A 26,842-nucleotide genomic window follows, 5' to 3' on the forward strand; every position below is an offset into this window, starting at 1 on the left:
GAGGTCTCTTCTCACTCTAAGCCATAGGATTCTTTAATTCACTGTAGTTACTATATAACAGATTAACATTTAGGATGTTAAGAGCAGGACATCTTAGAGGTTTTCTACTACAAGTCTCGCACTTTACAGATGAGGAAACTAAACTTTATGGTAAAGTTATTTTCCTAAGAGTTTGAAGTAGAGCCAGGACAAGAATCCAGGTCTCTAGTTCTAGTGTGGTGTTCTTTCTCCTCTATCATGTCATAATCCCCTAACAAGAATCAAGAAGTTAGTTATGTCTTTGTCCTGTTTGGTAGCTAATGATTTATTGCTTCACTGACAGTTGATTGCATTGATAACAGTTGTTTCTATATCCATATAGTACTGAGCCTTATGAGAAGTCCATAGTTATCAACGTTAACCAGCTGTGGGAATTTAGCTGTAATCATTACAGCAGAAGTGAAAGTCCTAACTATTGGTGGAAGCAGGGACAGGAGGGTCATTTAGGATCACTACAGTTTTAATCTGCTGGTCTATAGAGTGAATGTGTGATATTTCATCAGTCCCTTAAGTATGGGCTTCATCTAAAATAAGTATGTATTGAGTAGAGATTATCCGGTCTCATTTTTTAGATAACAGAGTTAGGATTTGAACCCAGGTTCGCTCTTATGGAGTATTTATAAGAAAACATGCATGGGGATTTTAGTGGATGACTGGAGAGGTTATGTGATGGTGTATCAGTAGTAGAAGTATATACACTCATAAAATCCTGATTGTTTTGAATAATGATTCCCATTTCTATATCACTTTATGGTTTACGAAGTATTTTCCTTAGAGCTACCCTGTGAGATAAATAATAGCGCTCTCTTCTTTAGCACTTCAGAATTTCTACCATTTCATCAGTGTGAATACTCCCTATATAGCGCCTCTGTAAATCGTCAGCAAGAGTTGCTATGGTGCAAACAATCTGTCCTTCGATGGTCAGTATTCTGGTAATGCACATCTCTGTACTAAGATTAGTCTTAATTCCAGAGACACAAAATCCTTCACTGCTTTTATACTAAAAATCTTTTCCACATAAGTAGAACCCCAGAGCTTCTGCTCCTCGGCATAGTCTTTGAGAACTCTGGGCAGTTTCTGTGGGGAGGTGTCAAGAGGTACACCTTGAAGTCTCTGTTGCAAATATTAATGTTCCTCTTTTACAGATAAGGAAAAGGGTGTGAAGAGAAGGAAAGTTACTTTTATTTGTCCATCCTTATGCAGCTAGTGAATGACAAAGCCAAAAGTTGGATTCTGGTCATCTTGACTTGCATTAAGGTGCGCCTGTAGCACAAAAGAACACAGTTTAGCCATTCTTATCACTAAAAGAATGTGTTTTATCATCTCTCAGCAGGTTCTTTACTATAAAGAGTAGACTGCCCATTCCTGAGTGATTTAGTTGGGGTTGACAGTGCTGATTATGCAAATTATATCCATTTTAGCTTTCCATTTTCTGGAGGGTTTTTTGTTCTTGCAAAAAGGAAATCTTGACAGTTTTATCCAGCCCTGTTTCTGGCCTCTTTTTTTTTTTTCCTGGCCTCTTAAACATGAACTTCAGAGCCATAACCCACTGGATCTTTTGGTTGCTAACTAGTAACTTGTACACCACGACAATTAACTCTAGTTTCAGAATGAATACTAATAAACAAACACCAAATAACTGGGGGCCCAAACATTGCAGAACCATTTGTTCTTTTACATTTAATTTGGAAAGAAACCATAACAAATCAGACCTTCTGATGGTCATTATATTTAAGTGATTTTCGTTTTCTTCCTGGAAAGTGTTCATTTTCATCAGCATGTGAATTGAACATGTCAGATCACATTTGGTAGAAATCTAGGGGGTTTTTCTTCATGTGCTTGAATTTCCATATGTAGATTTACATTAGCTAACTCTGAAATGTGCATACTACCTAGACTTCTGTCAATTTTAGAACAGCCAAACTAGTTTTTAATTATAAAATGTAATTTAGTAACCATTGACAGCTTGCTATAGTAAAAGGAATACTGGCCTGAGAATTGGAAGACCAGGATTATATTTTTAGCTATACTATTCATTGAATCTCTTAACATGGGCAAGTCATTTCCCTTCTATGGACTTTATTTTTCAAATCTATAGAATGAGGACGGTGGTCTCTAAGCTCTCTTATTTTGTAGGATTCTTTTATGTGTTCTTTCATTATTCTATAATCTCATCCAACTTTAACATTCTATATTCTATTTTTTCCATACTCTTGGGCTTAGGGTGTTTTTTTTGGTTTGTTTTTCTTAATAGAGTAAGTATATCTCATTTTATACAGTGTTCCCTGATTCTTTATCTTGACTGGAGAAGATAGGTTCTTGAAGACTGTGCTAACAAGGTACAAAGTCTGTCAGAGCATACACTGATGTAAAGTTTTGAGTGAATTTCTAGTAGTAGACTATATTTTCTAAGACCCCTTCTAAGTATAGAGAAGCTTGTCACTTGAAGATGGCCAACAGGGAGTGTATTTCTTTGGCCCCCAACAACTCACAAATACTATCTCCTAAGGCCTGGAGGGGTTGTGATGTGTGTCAGTTCAGAGAATATCAGTAATAGATTCTTGTGACACAGCTGTCTTTTATTATGTACATTATCACTGATTTAGACACAGTAACATTTTTCCACATCAGAATATTTTGGAAATTTGTCAGTTTTCTCCTTACTGACTCCCCAAATGAGCAATGCATGTTTTAGTATTTTCAGTCAGTTTTCTCTCTCAGATTTAGAATTCGATAGCTATTTTACCAACCTATACATTTAGTGGGATTTTAGGCTATGTGAAAAACTTCTACCTCAAAGGATCTTTGTAAAGAATATACGTTACAAAGTACTCTAAAAAATATAAGTTGAAATTATAATGGTTCTTTGCACCTCTTGAAGGCTTTCTTATGGGATGAATATTTACATATCATTTACATTTCATATGTTATATATGAATGGATAATAGAGTTTGATAATTGGCCTTTTAGTTCCCAGACCTTTTGTTGAGTTTGTTTGGTTTGGAATTTTCATCTTTAAACAAAACAAAATGCCTGTTGAAATAGAAACATTTGGTTTTATGACTGCTACTTGCCATGCGTCATTAGCTCTAGAAACCTCAGTGGGAATCATAGACTTCCCTTATGTTGATTTACATAGTAATAAATAATTGCTGCTTTCAGTAGGTAACTCCATCAGTTACATCTACCTTCCTCTTAAACTACCTAGTCCTCACTGCATTGTCTATGTTATACGGAGTATTATAGATACTGTTGTACAGTTTGACTACAGATTTCCCTGCTTTAAGTTGTTAGAGCAGTTTTCTCTCCCATAGATTAATATGACTATAGATTTGTAAATGTCATCAATGCAATCATCTGTTTAATTTTCCGAGAGTTTGTTATTCATTTGTTTATTCTCTAGCAGTCAAATGCTAGGCCCTTACTCTGTATAGTAAGCATTATACACTTGGTGCTAAGGGAGAGGGAAAAAAATATATGGTCTCTGTCCTCATGGAGCTCAGTCATATTTTGACTGCTTATAGACTTGTGGGATTTAGAGTCATATCCTTGGTAGCTACTGATATTTAGGAGCTTGAATTTATATAAATCTTTTAAACTCTTCCTTTAGTTCTTCATTATAACTCAGACTATATGCAAAGGTTGGGCTTTGAGGGGTTTTTTTCCTTTTTTTTTTTTCCCCATATTTGGCTTGGAATTCTGATTCCATTAGTATAGAGAACTTTGAGTGAAGAAGATCCCTGTGCCAATAGAAACCAGCAATTGTTCTGAAAATAGTAGTCTTAGAAAGATAGCTGAGGCACTAAAAGTTTAAGTGACTTGCCCAAAATAATTTAGATGTTATGTTTCATAGGAAAGACTTGAACTCAGTCTTCCTAACTCTCAGGGCCCTCTTCTGCCTACTATGCCATGCTGCTCAGTGGACCTTGAATTCTGGCAAATTTTATCAAACCTTTGAATGTGGGCCTAGTAACAAACTCTGTCTCTTGCGGACTAACTTAACTTAGTAGAAGAGTAGGGGACATCAGGGGTTTGGAAATATAAACTTGGGGAGAAGGAGCCCAGGATGACCTCACTTTTCTCGGTAAAGTATGTGGTTAAGGGCCTCTGCTGAGAGGGTAGGGGGAAGAGAGTGGTGTGGGAGGCTTGGGAATAGAAGCTTTGGAACAGTTACTCTGGAGAATATAATAAAAAATTACTCAAAAGAGAAGGAATAAAAGAATCATCCAGCTTTCATGAAGGCTTAGTTGAAATTAGATAACATCAGTTTTTAATTAATTTAGTCAGCACAGTTGAATAATCTTCCTCTAGTACTATTGAGTTAATGCTCAGCTCTCATGAGTAGGAACAAAGGAGACAGATAATCAGAGTAATCTTGTTGTTCAGTCATTTTTGGTCATGTCTGATGCTTCATGACCCCTTTTGGGTTTGTTTGTTTATTTTTTTGGCAAAGATACTGGAGTGGTTTTCCATTTCCTTTTCCAACTCATTTTACAGATGAGGAAACCAAGGCAACAGGGAGGGTTAAGTGACTTGTCTAGGGTCATACAGCTATTTAAGTGTCTAAGGCCAGATTTTAATTTGGGTTTTCCTGACTCCAGTCCCAGAGCTCTATCCACCTACTTGCCCCAGGGGGTAATCTACAGTTGGGTATTTTTTTTAAACTGGAGTGGTAATTAGAGCTCCAGGCACTTGAAAGGAGAGTATAAAATTGAACTGGTTAACTATAGGATCAAGACTGGAAACAGAGGAAAGTACAGTCACAGCAGAGCTGGCCTAAGGTTGGGAACTAAGGAGTGGAGGGGCATAGTGAGGACAAAGAGTAGGTTTTGGAGGAGTGAGACATAGTAAGAAGGAATAAGAGCTTATGATCAGCTAAAGGAATTTCTGATCATGGAAATGTGGGACACTTGAAGATAATGGTAAGTTGAAGAGCTCTAATGTATTCTTGTAGTGGTATAAAAGAGTAGGTGATAGATAGGAGGTGAGGATGTTGAGGGACTGAAATGACAAAAGTATTTGAGGGAACATCAGAATGTAATTTTGATGTTTTTAATCATGAATACTGTTCAACATTAGTTAAAAATACAAAAGTGGATCAGTATTAGAATAGAGAAGAAGAAGTAGGACAAATCAAACTCAAAAAATCCAATCTGAAATCCAATCAACCTGAAAAATATAAAGTATGTGAGAAGAACTCCCTTTTGGGGGGGTGGGCAGGGCAATGAGGGTTAAGTGACTTGCCCAGGGTCACACAGCTAGTAAATGTCAAGTGTCTGAGGCTGGATTTGAACGCAGGTCCTCCTGAATCCAGGGCTGGTACCTTATCCAAGTTGCCCCAAGAACTCCCTTTTTGACTTTACCAAGAGAAGTAGAATGTACAGTAAGAAGAAGATCTAGTATAGAACCTCTAACCCCAAGATGCTATTGCTAGGCATCTACTCCAAGGAAAAAATTAGTTTTTGTTGCATTGTCAGAATCAGTTGATATATTTGGTAGATTTTGTTGACTATTTTTCCCTTTCTTTTTCTTTTTTTTTTTTGGGCGGGGCAATGAGGGTTAAGTGACTTGCCCAGGGTCACACAGCTAAGTAAGTGTCAAGTGTCTGAGGCTGGATTTGAACTCAGGTCCTCCTGAATCCAGGGCTAGTGCTTTATCCACTGCACTACCCAGTTGCCTCCTTTCCCTTTCTTTTAAAAGCTTTGTTACAAGGGATAAGTTGCTGGCTGTAGGCAGGGCAAGATATATTCACTTAATGATATTATTTTTTTAAGACAATCATAACAATAAGATTTTTAAAGATATGTTTCTTGAATTGATTGACCTGACCCTAAGAGTAGATATTAATGGTCCATTGTCACTTTGGACAGTCTTTAGTGGAGTACTTCAGGAATCTGTCCTTGGTTCTGGGCAATTTTTTTTTTTTTTATCAGTGACATTAATGAAGGGGTAAATAGCTTGCTAATCAAGTAGGCAGATGACTTAAATCTAGGAAAGATAGATAACATTCTGGATGTCTGAGTCAAGATACAAAAAGTTTTCATCAAGGTACAACACTAGACCTTGGGAGAGACATAAATTCTTAGACTTGGGTCTCAAAAATCAACTTCACAGGTATGAGGTAGAGGGAAATGTGATCAGATAACAGTTGGTCTGACAAAGTTCTGGAAGTTTCATTGGACTGCAAGTGCAGTATTAAGAAGTATAGTATCTAGGATGAAGTAGGTACTATTCTTCTGTGCTTGACCAAAAGGGGTATCCCATTTGAGAAAGGACATTGATAAACTGGAATGCAACCAGAGGAATAGGAGCAGAGTGGAGAAGAACCTTACAATCTTGTTATGTGGAGATCAGTTGAAGGAAATGAGGATGTTTAATTTAGAGAAGATAAGACTTGGGGCGGGGGGGGGGGGACACACATGACCACTCTCTTCACATTTTTAAAGGATTGTGGGGGCCAGGAAGTAGAAATAAGAGTGATGGGTTGCAGAGGCAAATTTAGCCTTGATTTAAGGGGAAAAAAAATTTAACAGTTAAAATCTATCTAAAATTGTAGTGGGCATTATTATTCAATAATATGAAAGCTCTAAAATAGAAATAAATAAATAAATAAATGAAATAGAAAGACATAAGAGATATGCACATTGCTACACAATGATGACATTCCAATACTTGAAAAGTGCTGCCATCTTTGACACCTACCATTACTAAAGTTCTTTGCTTTGCCAATGTAGATAACAGTTCCTCCATACTTTGATGTAAATAGTCTTCATGACTTGGTGCTGCTAGTCTTTTTTCATCCATTTTTTAACCATCATTCTGTTTATGACCCTCTTTGCTCTTAGCTAGACTAGTCCTTGGACAATAGAGCTAGTCCATTGATTGGTCCCCCTTTTAAGGTTTTACAGGAATAGAACATACCAGAACTTGTGTTTTGCTTTTGAGAACTAGTATTACTGCCTTTTCATGGCAAGTCACTGAAAGAGGATACATAGAGGATGTTAAAAAACAGTACTTTCTATGGTTTAAAAAAAAATCTCCATGTTGTAAAAAAAAACATTTAGAAAAACCTTAAAACTCCCTTGTAGCAGTGCAGAATTTGTAAAATTTACAATGACAAACAGCTGGATTACTTCCTTGTTAGCTATCCATTTAGCAAATTTATAGTTTACATTAATATTCATGTCATTATTACCTGTTTTATATAATAAATATTTCTTAGTCATGACAGTCTCAGTATAGATCACCTGAAGTAGGTTCTTTCAATAAGCACAGTTGCAAGTAAAAGGTTTGCAAATTAATTGGGAAAATTGCAAATCAGGTAGTCAGTGAAATAATTCATTGTCACATTCAATCAATAAACTTTGTAAATCAACTCATTTAATTCAAAAAATGATCTATATAGATCAAGCAACCAATTAAACAATTAGCATACACTTTGCAATTAATTAATTTAAGCATCAATCACGTAATTAAAACTCCAAATTTAAACTGCATAGTTTAGAAACATACTGTCTTTCAGACATTTAGAATATACTTCATATTTTGGAAGCTAGATTGAATGCTGGCAGATATGTCATAACAAGCAATATTATAACAAAAAACTTCTTGTTCCCTTCCTACTTATCTGACCACTCCCTCTCAGCCTCCATTTCTGGATCCTCATCCAGATCACACTCTCTAATCATATGTTTCCCTTGGGATTCCATTGCAGGCCCTCTTCTTTTCTCCCTCTATGCCACTACAGATAGTGATTTTATCAACTCACATGACTATAATTTCCATCTCTTTGCTGATGATTTGCAGATCTACTCATCCAGCCTCAACCTTTCTACTGAATTCCAATCTCATATCTCTAATGGCCTTTCAGGCATCTTGAACTGCATGTCCAGCAGACATTACTATATGTGCAAAATGGACGTCATTATCCTTCCTCTAAATTCCTCTCTCCACCCCCAGTTTCCCTATTACTATGAAGGGGAACATTATCCTCCCAGTCCCTCAGGCTCACAGTTACCAAAATAATCTTCCTAATTCAAGAGATTATGCCACCTTTTTAAAAAATATTTTCATTGGCTTCCTTTTTTTGTAGGATAAGGTCCATATTTCTTAGTCTTTTATTTAGAGGTCTTCATAGTCAGACTTCAACCTACTTCTCTGTCTTTATCTTGTGCTCCTCTCCTTCACATATTCTCTTTCTGCAAAACTGGACCACTAACAGTTTGCTGATCTCATGCTAACTTCTTATGTGTCTTTAAATGTTTACATGGCATGGAAAAATTCCTCACTATAGATTTCACCTGTTGGAATCTTCTTATTTCAAGGCTTAGCTATAGCGACCTGTTTCATGATCTTTCCTGCTTCAAATTTCTTATGGCATTTTGTCTAGAGACTCTTTCTTTACCCTTATCAGATTCGACTTTGTGTAATAAACTTATTTATGCATGTCTTATCTTCCCCATTAGATTGTAAATTTCATGAGACCAAAGACTATCTTGCTTTTTCATCTTATTGCCAAGGAAGTCAATAAACATTTATTAAGCACTTACTATGTACCAGGCACTTTACCAAGCAGTGGGGATACAAAACCAAAAAAGACAGTGCTTGCCCTCAGGAACTTTTAATCTAATGGGAAACTCAAAAGGAAATTGAAAAGGGCTAGAGAGAGAGAGGACAGGAAGGTTTCAGAGGGGAGACTGAAACTTGTTCATGTTGGAGAAGTCAGTCAGAGAGTAGTACAGCCAGGTGAGAAATGAGGAGGATATGATAATAACTCTAAAATATATTTTTTAATTATATTGGTTTGTTGAATAGCCCTACCTATCCCTAGCCATACCTGCTACTACCAACCTAATTCATATTTCATAACTCTTTAGTAGTCTTTTTTATTAGTCTTCTTTTGCCCAACTCTATCCTATACACATATTACCAGTAGATTAATTTCTTATAGCATCAGTTAGGTTTGAAGAAATCTTCCACAGCTCTCCAGTAGAATAAAGTCTGTATTTCTTAAAGTGCCATTCAAGAATTTCCATGATCGTTGGCAGAGCCTATATGACAAAGAAAATATAGGGACTTTCCTAAGGTCTCCCCTAAAATCCCTCCAAACAACTTTAAATAAACCCCCCAAACAAATTCTAAAGTGGAAGAACCCAGAAAAGGACAGGGAGAAACAGTTTTCCAGACTAAGACAACTTAGGTCAGCAGGAAAGGGCTGGTGTAGCCAGGTGAGAGTGGAGCACAGGCCATGCTCCAGCAAACCAGCAATAGGCCTTGGGGTTGACTGAATCACTGGTGGCAGTGGCAGTTTCTGGACCTATCAACCAACCGATAGTAAGAGGGTCAGAAAACTGTTTAGGAGGAGATTACAGAGGTCCCTTTGCTAGCACCAAGGGAAGGACTCCGTTGCATTGCCTATACTTGGATCTGAAGTGCAGTCCTGGGTTTCATTTGAGGAGGAACACTAGCATACCAGAGGTTGTGGTTATAGGGGAGTGGATATCTTAGTCATAGTTCCAGTGGGGAAAAGAATGCTTGTAGTTGTTCACAGGCCAGATAGAGCATAGGCAGGAAAGTGTAACCGCATCATTCCTTAGATCATACTACCTTGGAAGGACTGAAAACTTACAGTTACCCAGAATTACCTCTGACAACAGTTGCACAAAAAACCAGAAGATTGAGATGGTGCCCTCTCCACTGCAGAAGCAGAGCCCTTCATTAACATAGAATTATTGCATAGGGCTGGGAAAAATGAGCAAACAGCAGAAAAAGATCCTGACCATAGAAAGTTAGTATGGTGACAGGGAAAATAAACACAAATTGAAAAGAAGACAATGGAGTCAAAACTCCTATATCCAAAGTGTCAAAGAAAAATGGAATTGGCCTAATGCTATAGAAGAGTTCAAAAAGAATTTTTAAAATCAAGAAAGAGAGGTTGAAGAAAAATTAGAAAGAAAAATGAGTGATGCAAGAAACTCATGAAAAAAAGTCAACAGCTTGGTAAAGGAGGCACTCAGAAATACTGAAGGAAATAATACCTTAAAAAAACAGAATAGGCCAAATGGTAAAAGAGGCACAAAAATCCAAAGAAGAGAAGAATGCCTTCAAAGGCAGAATTAGCTAAATCGAAAAAATTATACAAAAATTTACTGAAGAGAACTCCTTAAAAACATAGTTGGCCAAATAAATGGAAAAAGAGATACAAAAATTCACTGAAGAAAGGCACTCCTTAAAAAGCAGAATTGGCCAAATGGGAAAAGAGGTACAAAAATTCATGGGAGAAAAGCATTCCTTAAAAAGTAGAAATTGACCAAATGGAAAAGGAAGTACAAAATCTCACTGAAGAAAATAATTTCTCAAAAATTAGAATGGGCATGTAAAAGCTAATGGCCTTATGAGATATCAAGTAATAATAAAACAAAACCAAAAAAATGAAAAAAATACAAGAAATGTGAAATATATCTTTGGGGGAAAATTGACTTGGAAAATAGATCCAGGAAGAATTATTGAACTACTTGAAAGCCATGATTTAAAAAAAAAAAAAAAGAGCCTAGACTTAGGGTTCAAAAAATTATCAAGCAAAGCTGCCCTAAGATTATAGAACAAATCGCTTCCTGAAAGAGATCCTAAAATGAAAACTCCCAGGAATATTATAGCCAAATTCCAGAGTCCCCGGGTCAAGGAGAAAATATTGTAAGAAACTAAGAAAGAATTTAAATATTGTAGAGCCACAGTTAGGATAACACAGGATTTAGCAGTTTCTACACTAAAGGACCAGAGGGCTTGGACTTATGATATTCCAGAGAGCAAAAGAGCTAAGATTACAACCAGGAATCACCTACCCAGCAAAACTGAGTATCATCCTTCAGGGTAAAAAACATGAATATTCAATGAAATGGAGGACTTTCAAACAAAAAAACATCAAAAACATGAAAAAGGCCAGAGCTGAATAGAAAAGTTGACTTTCAAATACAAGACTCAAGAGAAGCATAAAAAAGTAAACAGGAAAGAAATTATAAGGGTTTCAATAAGGTTCAATAATGTTTACATTCCTACATGGGAAAGTGATACTTGTAACTCCTAAAAACTTTCTCGTTAAGGCACTTAGAGCAAGCATAGATAGTGGGAACAGTTGTGAGTTGAATATGATGGAATGATTGTCTAAAAAAATAAAATTAAGGAGTGAGAAAAATGCACTAGGAGAAGGGGAAGGAGAAAGGGAAAGATAGAATGAGGCAAATTGTCTGACATAAAAGAGTCACAAAAGAGCTCTTACAGTGGAAAGCTGGGGGAAGTGTGTGGGGTGAAGGCATATGAACCTTACTCTAATAGGAATTGGCTCAAAAAGGGAATAACACACACTCAGTTGGGTGTAGAAATCTTTTTCCATACAGGAAAGTGGAAGAGGAAGGGGATAAGAGGAGGGGCAGAGGAGAGGTGGCTGATAGAAGGGAACATGGATTTGGGGAGGAAAAAGCCAGGAGCAAAACACTTTTGAAAATAGACAGGGGTGGGGGCAGCTAGGTGCGTAGTGGATAGAGCACCATCCCTGGAGTTAGGAGTACCTGAGTTCAAATTCGGCCTCAGACACTTAACTAGCATTGTGACCTTGGGCAAATCACTTAACCCCAATTGCCTCACTAAAAAAAAAGGAAAGAAAGAAAAAAGAAAATGGACAGGGTGAAAGGAGAAAGAAAGTAGGATAAACCAGAGGAAAATAGAATGGAGAGAAATACATAGTAATCATTACTGTGAAAAAAAAATTACAGCATGTTTCTCTGATAAAGACCTCATTTCTCATATATATAACTGAATCAAATTTATAGAAATAAGAGCCATTCCTCAATTTATAAATAGTCAAAGGCTATGAAGACATTTTTCAGATGAAGTAATCAAAGCTATCTGTAGTCATATGAAAAAATGCATAGCTCTCTGCTTGGTTAAAGACAAAGCTTAGATGATTCCCATTCCCTTACCTAATAGAGCTTATAGTATAATGGTAGAGATTACACACACACACACACACACACACACACACACACACACACACACACACACACACACACACACATGCGTGCATACACACACACACACACAAGCACAGTAACTATAATACAAGAAAATAGATGAATACCAGATTAGTACCACAGAATAAGTGTAACAGTTCAAGAGAAGGGGAAATTGTGTCAGTCCAGGGTAAGAGTGGAAGACATTGTGGAATAAGCATTATCATAGGTAAGACTTGAGGGATAGGCTGGAAAACTCTGAGAATATTGTGGGAATAGAGAATATTAGAGGTTGACTAGAGCAGATAAGATGCATAAAGGGAAGTAATTTTAGATAAAGTAAGGTTGGAAAGAATATTGAGGATGTTCAGCACACTTGATACAAAGGACTCTTCATTCAGAGTCAGCAAAACTAGATTTGAATGTGATTCTGGCACTGACCTGCCAAGTAACATAAGAGTAATCTATTTCTCATCTCTGAGCCTCAATTTCTTTTTCTCTAAGATAGAGATAGGGCAGTGAGGCGACCCAGTGGATAGAGCACTGAGACTGGAGTCAGGAAGACCTGAGTTCAAATGTGACCTCAAGACACTTCCTAGCTGTGACTCTGAACAGGTCACTTAACCCTGTTTGCCGGTTTTCTCTCTCTCTCTCTCTCTCTCTCTCTTTTTTTTTTTCTGAGGCAATTGGGGTTAAGTGACTTGCCTAGGGTCACACAGCTAGTAATTGTTAAGTGTCTGAGGCCGGATTTGAACTCAGGTCCTCCTGAATCCAGGGCCGGTGCTCTATCCACTGCACTACCTAGCTGCCCCTCTTTTCTCATCTGTAAAATGAGCTGGACAAGGAAATGGCAAACCACTTAAATATGTATACTTACCAAGAAAACCCCAAATGGGGTTACAAAGAGTTAATTACAGTGGAAAAGACTAAACAACAAGTTGGGGATAACCATACTTAGACTACTTATATCCCTGAGGTGGTGTTAGGAAATTACTGTGACACTGTAGAAAAGTTACTTCTTACTTAGATGAAATAACATTAGATTTGGGATTCCAAGAACCCAAACTAGAGTACTCTGCCACTTCTTAGCCATATGTTTTTGGGCAAATCAATTAACTTTACAATCTTGGTTTCATTTGTGAATGCATGTAATAACCTTATATGATTATCCCGAGTAAATCTTTTTGTAAATTGTAAAATGCTGTACAAATAGTAACTATGAGTATTGTTTCTGTCTTTACTGCTCATAGGGCATTTGTTATAAACTACCTTGTATTGTTGTTATTGGGTTAATGGACTTGTCTTATCTCTCCTGTTAGGCCCATAAGTTTCTGGAGTGCAGGGGCTCCATTTTATATATTTTTGTATGCATCATAAAATACTTTCACATAGTAGGTGCTCAGTCATTTATTCAGTAGCTGAACAAAGTACTACAAAATAATGTAAACGATTTTGAGTAATACAGTGATCCAAGACAATTCTGAAGGACTTAGGAAAATGCTATCTATTTCCAGAGAAAGAACTGATATAGTCTGAATGTAAATCAAAGCATACTTTTTCTACTCTATTTTTCTTCTTGATGTTTGTCTGTGTTTTCTTTTGCAACATGGCTAAGATAGAAATAATATTTTGCATGACTTAAGATTTATAACCTATATCAAATTGCTTGCCTTCTCGAGTTAGGGGAGGGGAAGAGAGGGAAAGAATTTGGAACTCAGTTTTAAGAAACAAATGTTTAAAAAAAACTTTAAGAGATAGAAAGTGCTATAAATTAAAAACTACATTTTCTCCTTTTCAGTGACTAAAGTTTTTACTGACGAAAAGCACAACTTTTACTCCTTTCTCCAAGTCTGGTTTCTACGTTTTCAGGCCTTCATTTGCATTCTCTAGTTATCCTGACTTATTTAATGTCTATTTGTTCCCTTCCAGTGACAACGTCAGTGCTTATTGTCTCCATATTGCTGAGGATGACGGTGAGGTTGACACAGACTTTCCTCCCCTGGATTCCAATGAGCCCATTCATAAATTTGGCTTTAGCACTTTGGCCTTGGTTGAGAAGTATTCATCTCCTGGTCTTGCAGCCAAACAGTCGCTCTTTGTTCGAATGTGAGTATTTACACAGATTTTTATTTTGGCATTGTGCCCTGTATTTCCTACTAGCCTACTTAGATATTAACTATATCTTATAAAACTACTGTTTGCAATTACCTCTTATTTGACAGATAATTAAAACTTCAAACGTAAATGATCACAAAAAAAACCATTTAGGTGATGTTTCATGTCTTGCAACTAGACTCATAGAATATCAAAGCTGAAAGGGACCATAGAACATACGGTTTGAAAACACAGAATATTATAGCTTGAAGAGACTTATGCACAGTATATTAAATTGAAGGAGTCTTTAACATATAAACCTGAAAGAGGATGTTAGAGATCATTTAGTCTCATTTTGCAAATGCAGAATTATTTGTCAAGAGTAAACTAACTTGGGGCACCTAGATGGCGCAGTGGTTAAAGCACCGGCCCTGAATTCAGGAGTACCTGAGTTCAAATCTGGCCTCAGACACTTGACACTTACTAGCTGTGTGACCCTGGGCAAGTCACTTAACCCCCATTGCCTGCAAAAAAAAAGAGTAAACTAACTTTCTCAAGGTCACAGAGCTACTTTGTAATGGAACTGGTATGAAAAGCCAAGTCCCCTGACTCCTAGTCCAAAGTGCTTTCGTTTTATACATGACAAAAATGGAATGTTTGCATTAGAAAACTGGAATTTTGGATCTGAACCACTTACTTTAGGAAATAGACTGTTGACAGCATTTGGCTGACCTTAGTCTATTTAAATTCTGTGAAGTGAGAATTCTGAGTTTACGTCTTTTTAAGAAGTTTAGCTCATTCTGTGCTTTTTAGCCACTTCTCGTGAGTTTAAATATTTTTAATCTATTTAAACCTAAATTTTGTTGTTTCCATCAATCGCCATCTATTTAAAGAATAGTCTATAAATTCCCAATCACTATTCCTAGTTTTGTAACTAAGCTGTTTCTTAGTCTTCATTCTTAAGAGTATACCCATGGGAACAGTAGCGATCTTTTTGCTGCCCCCTACTGTTAGTCACCAGTGATGTTTAATAACCTACTGGTGAGACTACAATTTGTTCTTTTATTGATTTGTTTTTAAAATAAATTTTCTTCACTTTTAAAATATAAACTAAGATAGTTATTAAAATCAATCTCATGTGTTGAATTCTATTACATAATTGTTTGGGGCCCTTTCATAGAAAATATCCCTAACCCTAGAATCATTGATTTTTAGGTCATAGAATATAGGACATCTAAGAGAACATCTAGTAAAACCTGCATGTTTTTACAAAGTCCTAGAATTTCAGTGTTGGAAGGCCAGCTACTTCAAAGAAACCCCTTTACAGTTTGTTGTATATCCAACACACTTTTTGATGTAGCCAGTTTTGTTTTTATGATAAAGAAAACATAATTCAAGAGTCCTTAACTTTCTCTCCACCACTACAGAAGGGAACCTATTCTTTGCCACAAGAAAAGATCATCGCATTTATTGAGTACATACTCTTGCCTGACACTGATAACTGCTGGGGATACAAAGAAAGCAAAAACAGCCCATACAATCAAGGAGCTGACTTCCTAATGGGGAGACAATATGAAAACAACTAAGTACATACAGTTTTGTACAGAGCGGGTCATTCAGTAGGAAGCCCCTGTTATGTGCCAGGCACTGTGCTAAAACACTAGGGATACAAAGAAAGGCCAAAAACAGTCCCTGCTCTCAGGGAGGAAGGCTAATGGGGAAAACAGTAATGCAAACAAACGACTGCAGAGAGAGGAGTCAGGATAAATTGGAGTAGTTTCAGAGGGAAGGCACTGAGATTAAGGGGGACTAGGAAAGGCTTCTTACAGGAAGTGGGACTTCATTTGATACCTTAAAAGTACTAAAGAGGGGCAGCTAGGTGGCACAGTGGATAGAGCACCAGTCCTGGAGTCAGGAGTACCTGAGTTCAAATCCGGCCTCAGACGCTTGACACTTACTAGCTGTGTGACTGGGCAAGTCACCTAACCCCAATTGCCTCAACAACAACAAAACAAAACAAAAAAGTACTAAAGAAACATGGGTTGTTGTTGCACATATACATAAGTCATCACCTTATGACTTAAGGAATCTGCAATCTAGCAGGGTGAAGTAAAATCTGTAAACAGATAAATATAATAAAACTCAGAATGTGATGTCTATATGAGCAGTGTAAATTATTATGGGTTTCAGTGAGCGAAAGATCACTTTCATCTCTAGCTATTTATTCAACAAGCATTTATTAAGCACTTTGAGGCAGCTAAGTGGCACAGTGGATAGAGCACTGGCCTTGGAGTTAGGAGGACCTGAGTTCAATCTCACCTCAGACACTTAACTAGCTGTGTGACCCTGGGCAAGTCACTTAACCCTAATTGCCTTCAAACATTCAGTTCTATCCCCAGTTGTCCTGATTAATATCTTGACACTGGACCCAGATGGCTTGGGAGGAGAGAGTGAGGTTGGTAACCTTGCACAGTGCTACCTCACTTAAATCCAATTCAGTGCAAATCATGACATCGCCCCACTGTCATGGTCATCTTCAAGAATGAAGGACAGATAACAATTAAGCACTTTATTGCATATTAGATGTTGAGGATACAAAGACAAACTGAAAGAAAGTTTCTACTGTCAAGAAATGTAACATTTTGGGGGAGGATATAATATGTAAACAAAAAAGAATATACATGAGAATTTGAGGGGAGAGAGGGCTCTGGAAGGACTTCCCATGGTGGTAACTGAGTTGACTCTTGAAGCTTAATCCTGCAGCTGAACCCTCCCTGCCCCCCCCCCTCCCTGCCCTATATATGTGTGTTATCTCCCCTGATTAGGATGTGAGCCATTTGAGAGGAAGGTGGGAGATGAAATATTGAGTTTAGAGAAGAACATGTAGGCAGAGAAGGCTTCATACAGGAGGGGCATTTGAGGTGGGCTTCAAAGGAAGAGTTGTTATTTTTCAGTCATATCCAACCCTTTGTGACCCCATTTGGGGTTTTCTTGACCGAGATACTGTAGTGAGTTGCCATTTCCTTCCCTACCTCATCTTATAGATGAGGAAACCAAGGCAAGCAAGTGTAAAGTTGTTTGCCTAGGGTCACACAGCCTTTTGTCTGAGGCTGGATTTGAACTCAGGAAGACAAGTCTTCCTGAGGTCAAATTCAGCATACTAACTACTGTGCCACCTAGCTATACCTAACCAAAGGAAGAGTAGGAAGTCAAAATGCATAAGATTCTTGACATTTATTCCTGGCACACATGCTCTAAAAGTGTCAAATAGGGAAGTTATCCGACTTTTCAATACAGAAGGAGAAGGAAGAAGTGGCATGTGTGGTACCTTACATAGCAGATCCTTATCAGAGTTTTTGGTGCAAAGATTTTTTTTATCCTAATTGCATTGATTTTGTTTGCATAATTTTATATAATTATAGTTGTGCATTTTGCCTTTTGTGATCACCTCTGCATCCTTTATCTAGTTGAGGATTCTTCTGTAATCACAGTTATGAAAGTTACTTCTGTCTACTCTTATTTTTTAAATTACAGCTACAGGTTTATAAGCTCCTTGAGAGCAAAAACCATACATTTCTGTACTGCTCAGAGCATCTGAGTTGCACAGAGTAGCTGTTTGAATATTTGTTTAATGAATGAATGAGTATTCAGTATCACACAGATTGCTACCAGAGTCCCAGGCAAAATTTTTTCAAATAGGGAAATTTTTCTTTGTATCCACTGGCCGCTTTCTGAATCTTTTTTTTCAGTTTACATCTTCTCTCCCCTGCCTGTGGGTACCCATTACTTTCTTGCTGATCACTGGCTTGTCGGAGTCCTCCATTCCCTTAAAGCCCATTCCAAAATTGCCTCTCCTTCACCATCACCATCCAAACTTCCATCCCTTGACTCCCACAGATATTCAGATAGGAGTCATTCAGATAACCATAAATCAGAATAAAAACTAAGAATGAAACATAAATGAGACTGTAACCTTCCCAGGCTATTTACATTATAAAAATTAAAAATATTTAGTACAAATGAACTCAGATGGGAGGAGGATTTTTTTTTTTGAGCTAGGGAGGCCTTCAGTTATTTATGTCCTATTCTAATTTTATTTCCTCTAGGGTGGAATTATCCTTAAAGTTTAGAAGGACCTTAGAGGTCAACTAATCCAGCCCCCTCATTTTAGAGATGAAGACTGTGAGGTCTAAGGAATGGAAATTATTTGCCCCAAATCACACAGTGAATTAGTGCCTGCACAAAGCCTAAAATGCATTGCCCATGATTTTTAGTCCAAGGCTTTTGCTGTTATTACACAGCTGTGTTAGAACTTACAGGCTATGGAACAGGTTTCATCGATGCACAACTCTACTTCCAAGCTGCTATTTGGTATTACTGTAAATAAACAAAATGAAGTTAAGACTGCAATCTGTATTCTCTGCTTTTCCTTGAAGGCACAGAACTGACTCTGGCTCTATTTCAAAACACAGACATTCCAGAGGGCAAAACACATGTGTTTAGTTAGTCTGACCTTTCCAATTTTTGAAGCAATATAATTAATGCTTTCCTTCTTTATTATTTACTTCAGTATGTCTGTCACTTTAAATAGACACAAAGAAAAGTCCTTTCTTTTCTCTAGACAGCAACGATTGCCAAAACGGAAATCAAGTCAGATTCCCAAACATTCAATCATCCAGACTGCATATGTTCTATTTCTATGAATGAGGACAATCTGGACAGTGGAAATGTTTGTTAATTTAACAGAATGAAAAGGAACAACACACAGTTGGTTGTCTGCGACACAAGCAAATAAGAAATACTCCATTAATTTAGACCCACATTGATAGTCTGAGCTTGATTATGTTAGGTCATTTTCCATTTCTTCTCATCAGGGTGCTTTCAAAGCTCCCAATATATAAAGCCAGATAAGAGTAGAACTAGTTCATTGCACTTACTAAATTTAGGCCAATCAGAGAATACTTGATATTTAGCCTACTTAGGTCAGCACTCCTGGTTTCCCTACATTTCTTAGAATTTAGATCTGGAAAGAGCCTCAGACATCACTGAATCTAACACCTTCATTTGACAAAGAAACCCAAAGCCTCATCATTGTGATCTTCCCAAAGACACATAGGTCATATCCAACAAAGCCAGGTTTTAAGCCCATGCCCTTGAATTTGATGTTTGTAGCTATTCTTCATTGTACAGTGCTGCTGCTTCTTAGTATAATGCTGCATGTTTTTGCCTAATGTTTCATAGAAGCAAATGTATAAGAAAAAATCCAAAGCCTTCTAGTCAAAATCCAAACATAAATGTCCCCAAATACCTTGCTGACAAATGATGATTTCTACCCTTTTATAGGCCACCTCACATGTCAGTCCTTTAGGAAGGCATCTCATTCATATTTCCTTCCTGGTCTTTATTCTTAATTGCTTCATTTTGATTTACTGTTATCAGAATAATCCATAGCTGGTCATCCCAGAGAGTAAAGAGATGGGGATTCTGATTGGTATAGTGAAGATCCTGCTGTTTTGGTTTTTGTCTGTGCATCCTTATTGCTTAGCCCAGGAATGTAGTAGATGCTTGATAGATGCTTGCTGCATTGAATTGGTCAAGAAGGACCTTGCCCTAGACATGACACAGTATTTCTTTGCACTTTTCTGATAGAGTGTTATCGTGTATCATAGTTTTGTATCTTTGACTCTTATCCCCCATCAAGACTACATGCTCAGGGCAGCTAGGTGGTGCAGTGAATAGAGCACCAGCCCAGGATTCAGGAGGACCTGAGTTCAAATCCAGCCTCAGACACTTGACACTTACTAGCTGTGTGACCCTGGGAAAGTCACTTAACCCCAACTGCCACACCAAAACAACAACAAAAAGACTACATGCTCCATGAAGGCACAGAACAGACCTGCAAGTCAGATGGAAAGGTCCCATGGTCCTTAGAGCACAGTGGCAAATTAGATGCTAATGCCTCTTCTTTAATGTCAATTCCATTGATAAAATCATACTGGTTCCTGATGTTGAACAACTTTGACAGTGCCAAGGACTTTGGTGGCAAGAACTTTCTTTTCTGGCTCTTCAGTACAAGAGCTGTAGCACCTGAAGGAGCAGTTACTTGGCTGTATGTCCACAGGTGTTACTTTCCAGGATGATGATTGAAGGCATTGGGTTGGAAACGCTGATGTTCTACAGGTTCCAAACTGTTATCTATCAGGATCTAAGGGGAGCTGCTTGTCAAGGTAGTGATGATGGTCCGACTTGCCTGCCACATGCTGTCTTCTGTCTCTCCCTCAGGGTAAAGCTGTTACTTCAGCTGAGACTGGCTGGCCTGCTCTGTGGGTGCCAAATGACTGGTAGTTAATAGGGACAGCTGGCCCTTTCACAGAAGTTGTTTCCTCAGGTGATGGTCACGAAGTCTGGCCTAGAAGCAGGACCGGCGATCTGTGGACTGCTGCCATACTAAGGACTCCTTTGCCTATCTGCCTTTTGGTAGCATTTGGTCAGCAGGTGGTGGTGGGGAGGAGGAGGAAGAAAATGAGTCCTTTCTTTACAATGATTTCTAACCTCAGTGATGGCTGCAAGAGCTCTGCTGGAAGCAGATTTGGTTGTTTGGGGAGGACAGTGTTCTTCCCAAGGCTTCTGAGGTCCTGGGCTGTTTCCATTAGAATCTGAAGCCAGATGGCAGTCAAGGTGGTAGTGGTGGTGGTGGTAGTGGTTGTTTGATTTGCCTGGCACATGCCCTCAGGGTGACTTGCTGCTTTAGCTAGGTTGGCTTGGACATGAGTTTGATTGGCTGGGGTATAGTTAGAGATGTCCAGTAAGCACTTTGTGATGCAGGACTGGTGCTAAAGAGAGACATTCAGGTTGAATGGATAGATATGGAAGTCATCTATGTAGAAGTGATAGTTAAGCCCTTGGGAACAAATGAAGTCATTGTGTGAGACTGCAGAAAGGAAAGGAGAATACCCCCCGTGCAAAGTGCTGGAGTGGTTAAAAAAATTTTTGATACTTCTAAAAGGTAGCTAGGTACATAAACTGAAGATTATTAGTGTTCAAAAGATTGCCTTTTGTGGATGATTCTCTTGGAATTGTTCAAAGGGGTGCACAGTTTCTCCAGGAATTATTTTCCTATTCAATTCTGGACATAGCTTATTGTACATCTATATCACCTGTTGAAGATATATGTCCGGTTTCAATGGCCTGCCTGCCCATGTAACTGCACATCACAAGCTGGATAATATTTGGTTTTCTTCTACTGTGTGCTAATCACACTTTCTGAATTCAGAATAGCCTTGGAAGACCTTGTTTACTTACCTAGTTCTAGCCTGTTTCTCTTCATATAGTCTTGAATTTTCTGACCTAATGATCTAGGATCTACAAGTTTGGAAATAAACATATAATAGCGCAGTAGATAAAGCACCGGCCCTGGATTCAGGAGGGCCTGAGTTCAAATTTGACCTTGGACCCTTGACACTTACTAGCTGTGTGACCCTGGGCAAGTCACTTAACCTTCATGGCCCCACAAAATAAAGAAAGAAAGAAAGAATGAATGAAAATTAAGTCTGCCAAACAAAATGTAAATGTCCCCAAATACCTCAGTAATTAATAATAAAAATTCATTGATTTAATTTTTACCCAACCTAAGTGCTACTTTCATTAAGAAGTTTTCCCCTCTAGTCAGTAATGAAGGGCACCTAGGTGGAACAGTAGATAGAGCACTGACCCTGAAGTTAGGAGGACCCGAGTTCAACACTTACTAGCTGTGTGACCCTGAGCAAGTTGCTTAACACCAGTTACCTTAAACGTTGGGGCCATCTCCAGTCGTCTTGAAATATATCTTGTCACTGGACCCAGATGGCTCTGGAGGAGAGAGTGGATAGCCCTCCCTCACTTAAATCCAATTCAGTGAAAATTATGACATCACTCCAATGTCGTGGTCCTCTTCAAGAATGAAGGACAGGGACGGCTAGGTGGCACAGTGGATAAAGCTCTGGCCCTGGAGTCAGGAGTACCTGAGTTTAAATCCGGCCTCAGACACTTAACACTTACTAGCTGTGTGACCCTGGGCAAGTCACTTAACCCCAATTGCCTCACTAAAAAACAAAAAACAAACAAACAAAAAAAGAATGAAGGACATACAACAAGAAGTCAGTAATGACCCCCCCCCAATCTCACAACATTTTATTTGAACTTTTCTAGTATAGTTATGTATTAGTGTATATAATAGTTATCCCATTATTGTCTAGTCAGTTAGGTGGCACAGTGGCTAAAGCACTGTGTCTGGATTCAGTAAAAGCTGAGTTCAAATTCTGGCTCAAACACCTAGCTATGTAACCCTGGAGAAGTCATTTAACCTCCTATGTCCCAGTTTCCTCATCTGTAAAATGGGCGTAACAATAGGACCTACCTCATTGGGTTGTTGTGAAGGTCAAGTGATTTACCATTGGTAGAGTGCTTTGGAAAACACACTGGCTATTGTTATTATTTTAGTGCCTTAGCCTCCTTCTAGCCTGTGAGCTCCATGAGGCCAGGATGTCATATGTAAACTTTGTTCAGGCCCCAGTTCTGAAAACAGAGTTCTGTACACAACAGACAGCTAATCATTGTTTTCTGAATTAAATTAAATTTGATTGAATAATAATAGTGATAATCAGGTGAACAAGGAAAAGTCTTTGAAAATTAGATTTGCTTTCATTTTATACAGCAACAAGTCTGGGAGTTGAGTCATGCAAATGAACTTTCTTCCCCCTGGAGACCATTGTGTTTGGCAAAGCAGAACTTGGAGCCCCACTGGTCTCTGGGAACTCAGGCTTTTGGCCTCAGGCTAAAAAAAATGTGCTTATCAGATCTGTACATCATGGTCATGGAATCATAGTAACACTGGAAGGTACCTCAAAATGTTAAATGTTAAAGCTGGAAGTGACCTTAGAACACAATATAAGAGCTTCAAGGAACCTAGGAACTTAGAATGTTAAAGTGAAAAAAGACATTGGACTATAGAATGCCTAGCCTATTATACATAAAACATATTCTCTGTGGCAAGAACCTCTTTCAGGTCTAACATTCTTTGTTCCTTGTTTTAACATTTTATGTTCTGATGTCCTTTCAGTTTCTTTTGAATATTCTATGGCTTGGTGAACTTTTCTTATGTTAACATGTATTTGTTCTAGTGTGTATTTAAAATGTATTTCTTTTGGGTTTGTATACCTCTTGGTTCCATTTTACCGAATACATCTCATTTTGTTTTCCTCTGTTCATCTTACCCTCCTCCCCACTCGCATTTCTCAGCTGGAGTCTTTCAGTTGCTGCTCTGTATGTGTCAGGCTAGTGACTTGTAATGTTTATTAATACAGTGTCACTCTTGCTGTTGGAAAAAAAAAAGTGATGTTTCTCAGAAGCTTGTGATAAAATGTGGCGTTTGATTTCAAGATCCTGCCTACACTGTATGTTGAATACATTCTCAGATGTTATGCAGTTCACTGAGCTGACAGTTATGGAAACCCCGCCTGGGGACCCCATTTCAGCAGGACATATTTGAGCAGAAACAGTTTGCAAAACTTTACACACTTAAACTCCTGCCAAGGCAAACTGTTAGCCACTTGAGTTTGTTATAAATACCCAGTGGCAGTGGTTGGAAGTAGCCCATGGTGTGTTTTATATTCTGAACTGAATGTGAATGTCTTTGCGGTTCTATAGAGTAGTAAATAATTGAGTTTGATTAGGGAGAGGGACCTCATTATCCCCCACCTGTGCCCAGCTGGAAGGGGAGGGTCGAAATGAAGCCATTAGCTGTCTCTCTTACTGGCAACTCAAAGAGCTCAAATACATCTGTGTCTTATTTTCTTTTCTGGCACAATCAGTCGCGCGGGCTAAGCAGGCATGACCGAATTTGGCAAGTTTCAAGGACTCTGGCGAAGTTACACAAGGAGAAGACGGAGGGCAGTCAGTTTGGCTTCTCACTGCCCATTAGTCTGGCAAGTTCTGTTTTTGGAAAATGTCCATTTCAAAGGGCGTGCTTTATCCAATGTCAAACATCACTTGTGAAGACAATGCACTTTGATCTATTTTTAAAATTTGTCAGGTCAGGTTAAACAAAATGTGATATTCACACAAGTGTATAAACTCTTTTTGCCTGTGGAGTTATTCCCAGAAGGCTTACTTTAAACAATCATGGACTGTAATTATTGCATGTAGTTCTCCCTCTCCTTAAATATTTCCGCTTTATACCTGAGGGGGCAGTATATGGAGGGTCACAGTAATCAGTGAGGGTTCAGTGGCTAGGTTGTGGACATTGACCTAGACAAACCATGGTCATGGAAGCAGCAGTATGCAATATCAAGAACCATGAACTTGAAGTCTGGAGAGCTAAGTCTACATCCCAGTGGTGCCACTCATCCTTAGGTGAGAAAGTGGTTGTACCTCTCTCAGGCTTCTGTTTCATTAGTTGTAAAATGATGGGATTAGCATAGATCATCTCTCAGGTCCTTAGGACTGACATTTCCTAACATTCTGTCTTGACTTTCATTGTCTATGAATCCATCTGTAAAACCAAGGCACCAGTGAGGGAAAGCAACTTCTTCAGGATCATGCAGCAGTATAGACCTCCAGTATAGGCCCTGTGTACTCACTGTCAGTGCCTGCCGTTGACCAGCAGAAGGGCTAATGGGTCTTTTGTTGTTTTGAGTTTTGTTCAGGTTTTTATTTTTTTTTGTTCTCCTGCCTTCTACACTATATGATATGAGAATAATGTCTTCTACACCCAAGCCCTGGACTTCTGATGACTAAGATATAACATGCTTGTGAAACCTAAAGTAAGAAACCTTTTGCCAGGATATATGTAAAGGAAATCCATGATTTCATTCAGATTCCTAGTTTTGTGTATTGCTGCCATATATGGGAGAATTGGGACAGGAGACGCAAGCTAACATAATTGGTTTGTCACTAGCCTTGGGCATGTCCCTTCACTTTTCTGAACTTGATTTATTTTACCTGTAAAGTGGTAGTGATAACACTTGTATTTCTTCTTTCAAAAGCAGTTATGAGGAATGTGGATTATAAACTATTCGGCACTATAGACATGTGAGACGATTAGGACAGTGATCAGTAATCTATCACCTAAGTCTTTTTTTAGTACCTCTTCTTAACATAAAGGTGATATTGACTTCATGAAGCTTATGCTAGAAGTTACTGGAATTTTGCAGGTCCTATCTAGCTGGAAAGCTTTGAAAATGAACCTGGAGATGGACTGTGTGCATCATCAGGAGAATTATAGTGATTCTAACTAAAATGCTGGTCACCAGGGGATGTATGTTGGGGACCAGAGGCATTCATGAAGAGTTCTACTATCAAATAAAGGAAGCATGGTGATCTGTGTTTGAAGAAAACAACCACATAACTGTACTTGCTGATGTTTTTCAGTTTTTAGAGCAGTAATAGTATAATCAATAACAACAACAACAATAATATTCCAGAACTTATTGCAATACTTCCTAAGTAATTTAATTGGTGTGGCTGCACCCTTCATGAATACCAGTAACAACCCTTCTATACCTTAGTAGATAGTTTCTGGAGCTGTTGCAAGGGAGGGAAATGCCCCATATATTAAAAACATGACTATGAATTGTAACCCTACTGCTCTTTGGTAGGAATGGAAATGAGGAGTTACAGGGTCATTGACTCTACTTGTGCTTTCACTGGAACAACCAAAGACAAATCCTGAATGTGAATGAGTACGAGTGACCATGTGATCTGGGGCAGATCATTTCACCCCTAATGTTTTAGTGTAAAAAGTGTTTGATTTTATGGGAGAGGACCCATGGTTACACTCTGGCTGTGCCCCTCACTAGCATTGTGATCTTGCTAAGTTAGTTTGCCTCCCTTGGCCACTGTTTTATCATCTACATAATGAGGGAGTTAGACTAGATCAAAGGTTCTTAACCTGGGGTTTACAGCCCTCTATGGAGTTTGAATATATTTCAGTGGGTCCAGGAACTTGGATGGGAGAAAATATTTTATTAACTATTTCAACATTATTTGGTTTTCTAATCCTACCTGTTTTATTTTCTGCAGTTAAAAACATTCTGAGAAGGGGGTCTACAGGCTTCACAAAATTGCCAAGGGGATCCATGTTCCCCCTCCTTTCTACTGCTGCAATTAACCCTAAGATTAGATGATCTGTATGTTCTGGTTAAACCTAGAATCTGTGGTCCCAGAAAGCTTCTGTTTCTTCATCTGTGCAATGGGAATGAATAATTGTTATATTGCTTCCCTCACAAGTTTATGAGGAAAATGGAAGAAGGAAACAAGGATTTATTAAGTACTTACTATGTGCTAGGTATGATGCTAAATACGGGCAAAAAGAAAGGTAGTCCCTGCCCTTAAGGGTAAAGACAACACCCTGAAGGGAGCTGAAAAAGAGGAACAGGGCCAGGCCAGGCCAGGAAAGGAGGCCAGCTGGCTTTGGTCCCTCCACAACGTAGAGGCTTCAGGAGGAACCCTCCAGTGGGAAAAGAGAGGCAGGTCTTTCAGAGGGATATGCCAGAGTGAGCAAGGGAAATTCTAGGATGAACCAACAGAATAGGGAGCATGGTTTTAAAGTCCAAAAAATCAGGAAAAAAGCCCAGAGGGCAGGGGCAGCTAAGTGGCACAGTGGATAAAGCACTGGCCCTGGAGTCAGGAGGACCTGAGTTCAAATCTGGCTTCAGACACTTGACACT

General features: G+C 38.4%; 1 protein-coding gene across 7 annotated transcripts in view; it reads left to right on the forward strand.

Annotated features, from left to right (window-relative positions):
- MAPKAP1 (MAPK associated protein 1) overlaps positions 1 to 26,842 on the forward strand; it is a 327,671-nt gene that overhangs the window by 171,613 nt on the left and 129,216 nt on the right. For all 7 annotated transcript variants that reach the window (XM_043986958.1, XM_043986955.1, XM_043986957.1 and 4 more), the window contains one exon: positions 13,974 to 14,150. In XM_043986958.1, the coding sequence (XP_043842893.1) occupies positions 13,974 to 14,150 (177 nt within the window). The remainder of the gene's footprint in view (positions 1 to 13,973; positions 14,151 to 26,842) is intronic.

This window comes from Dromiciops gliroides, chromosome 2 (assembly GCF_019393635.1).
Source record: "Dromiciops gliroides isolate mDroGli1 chromosome 2, mDroGli1.pri, whole genome shotgun sequence".
Classification (NCBI taxonomy): Eukaryota; Metazoa; Chordata; class Mammalia; order Microbiotheria; family Microbiotheriidae; genus Dromiciops; species Dromiciops gliroides.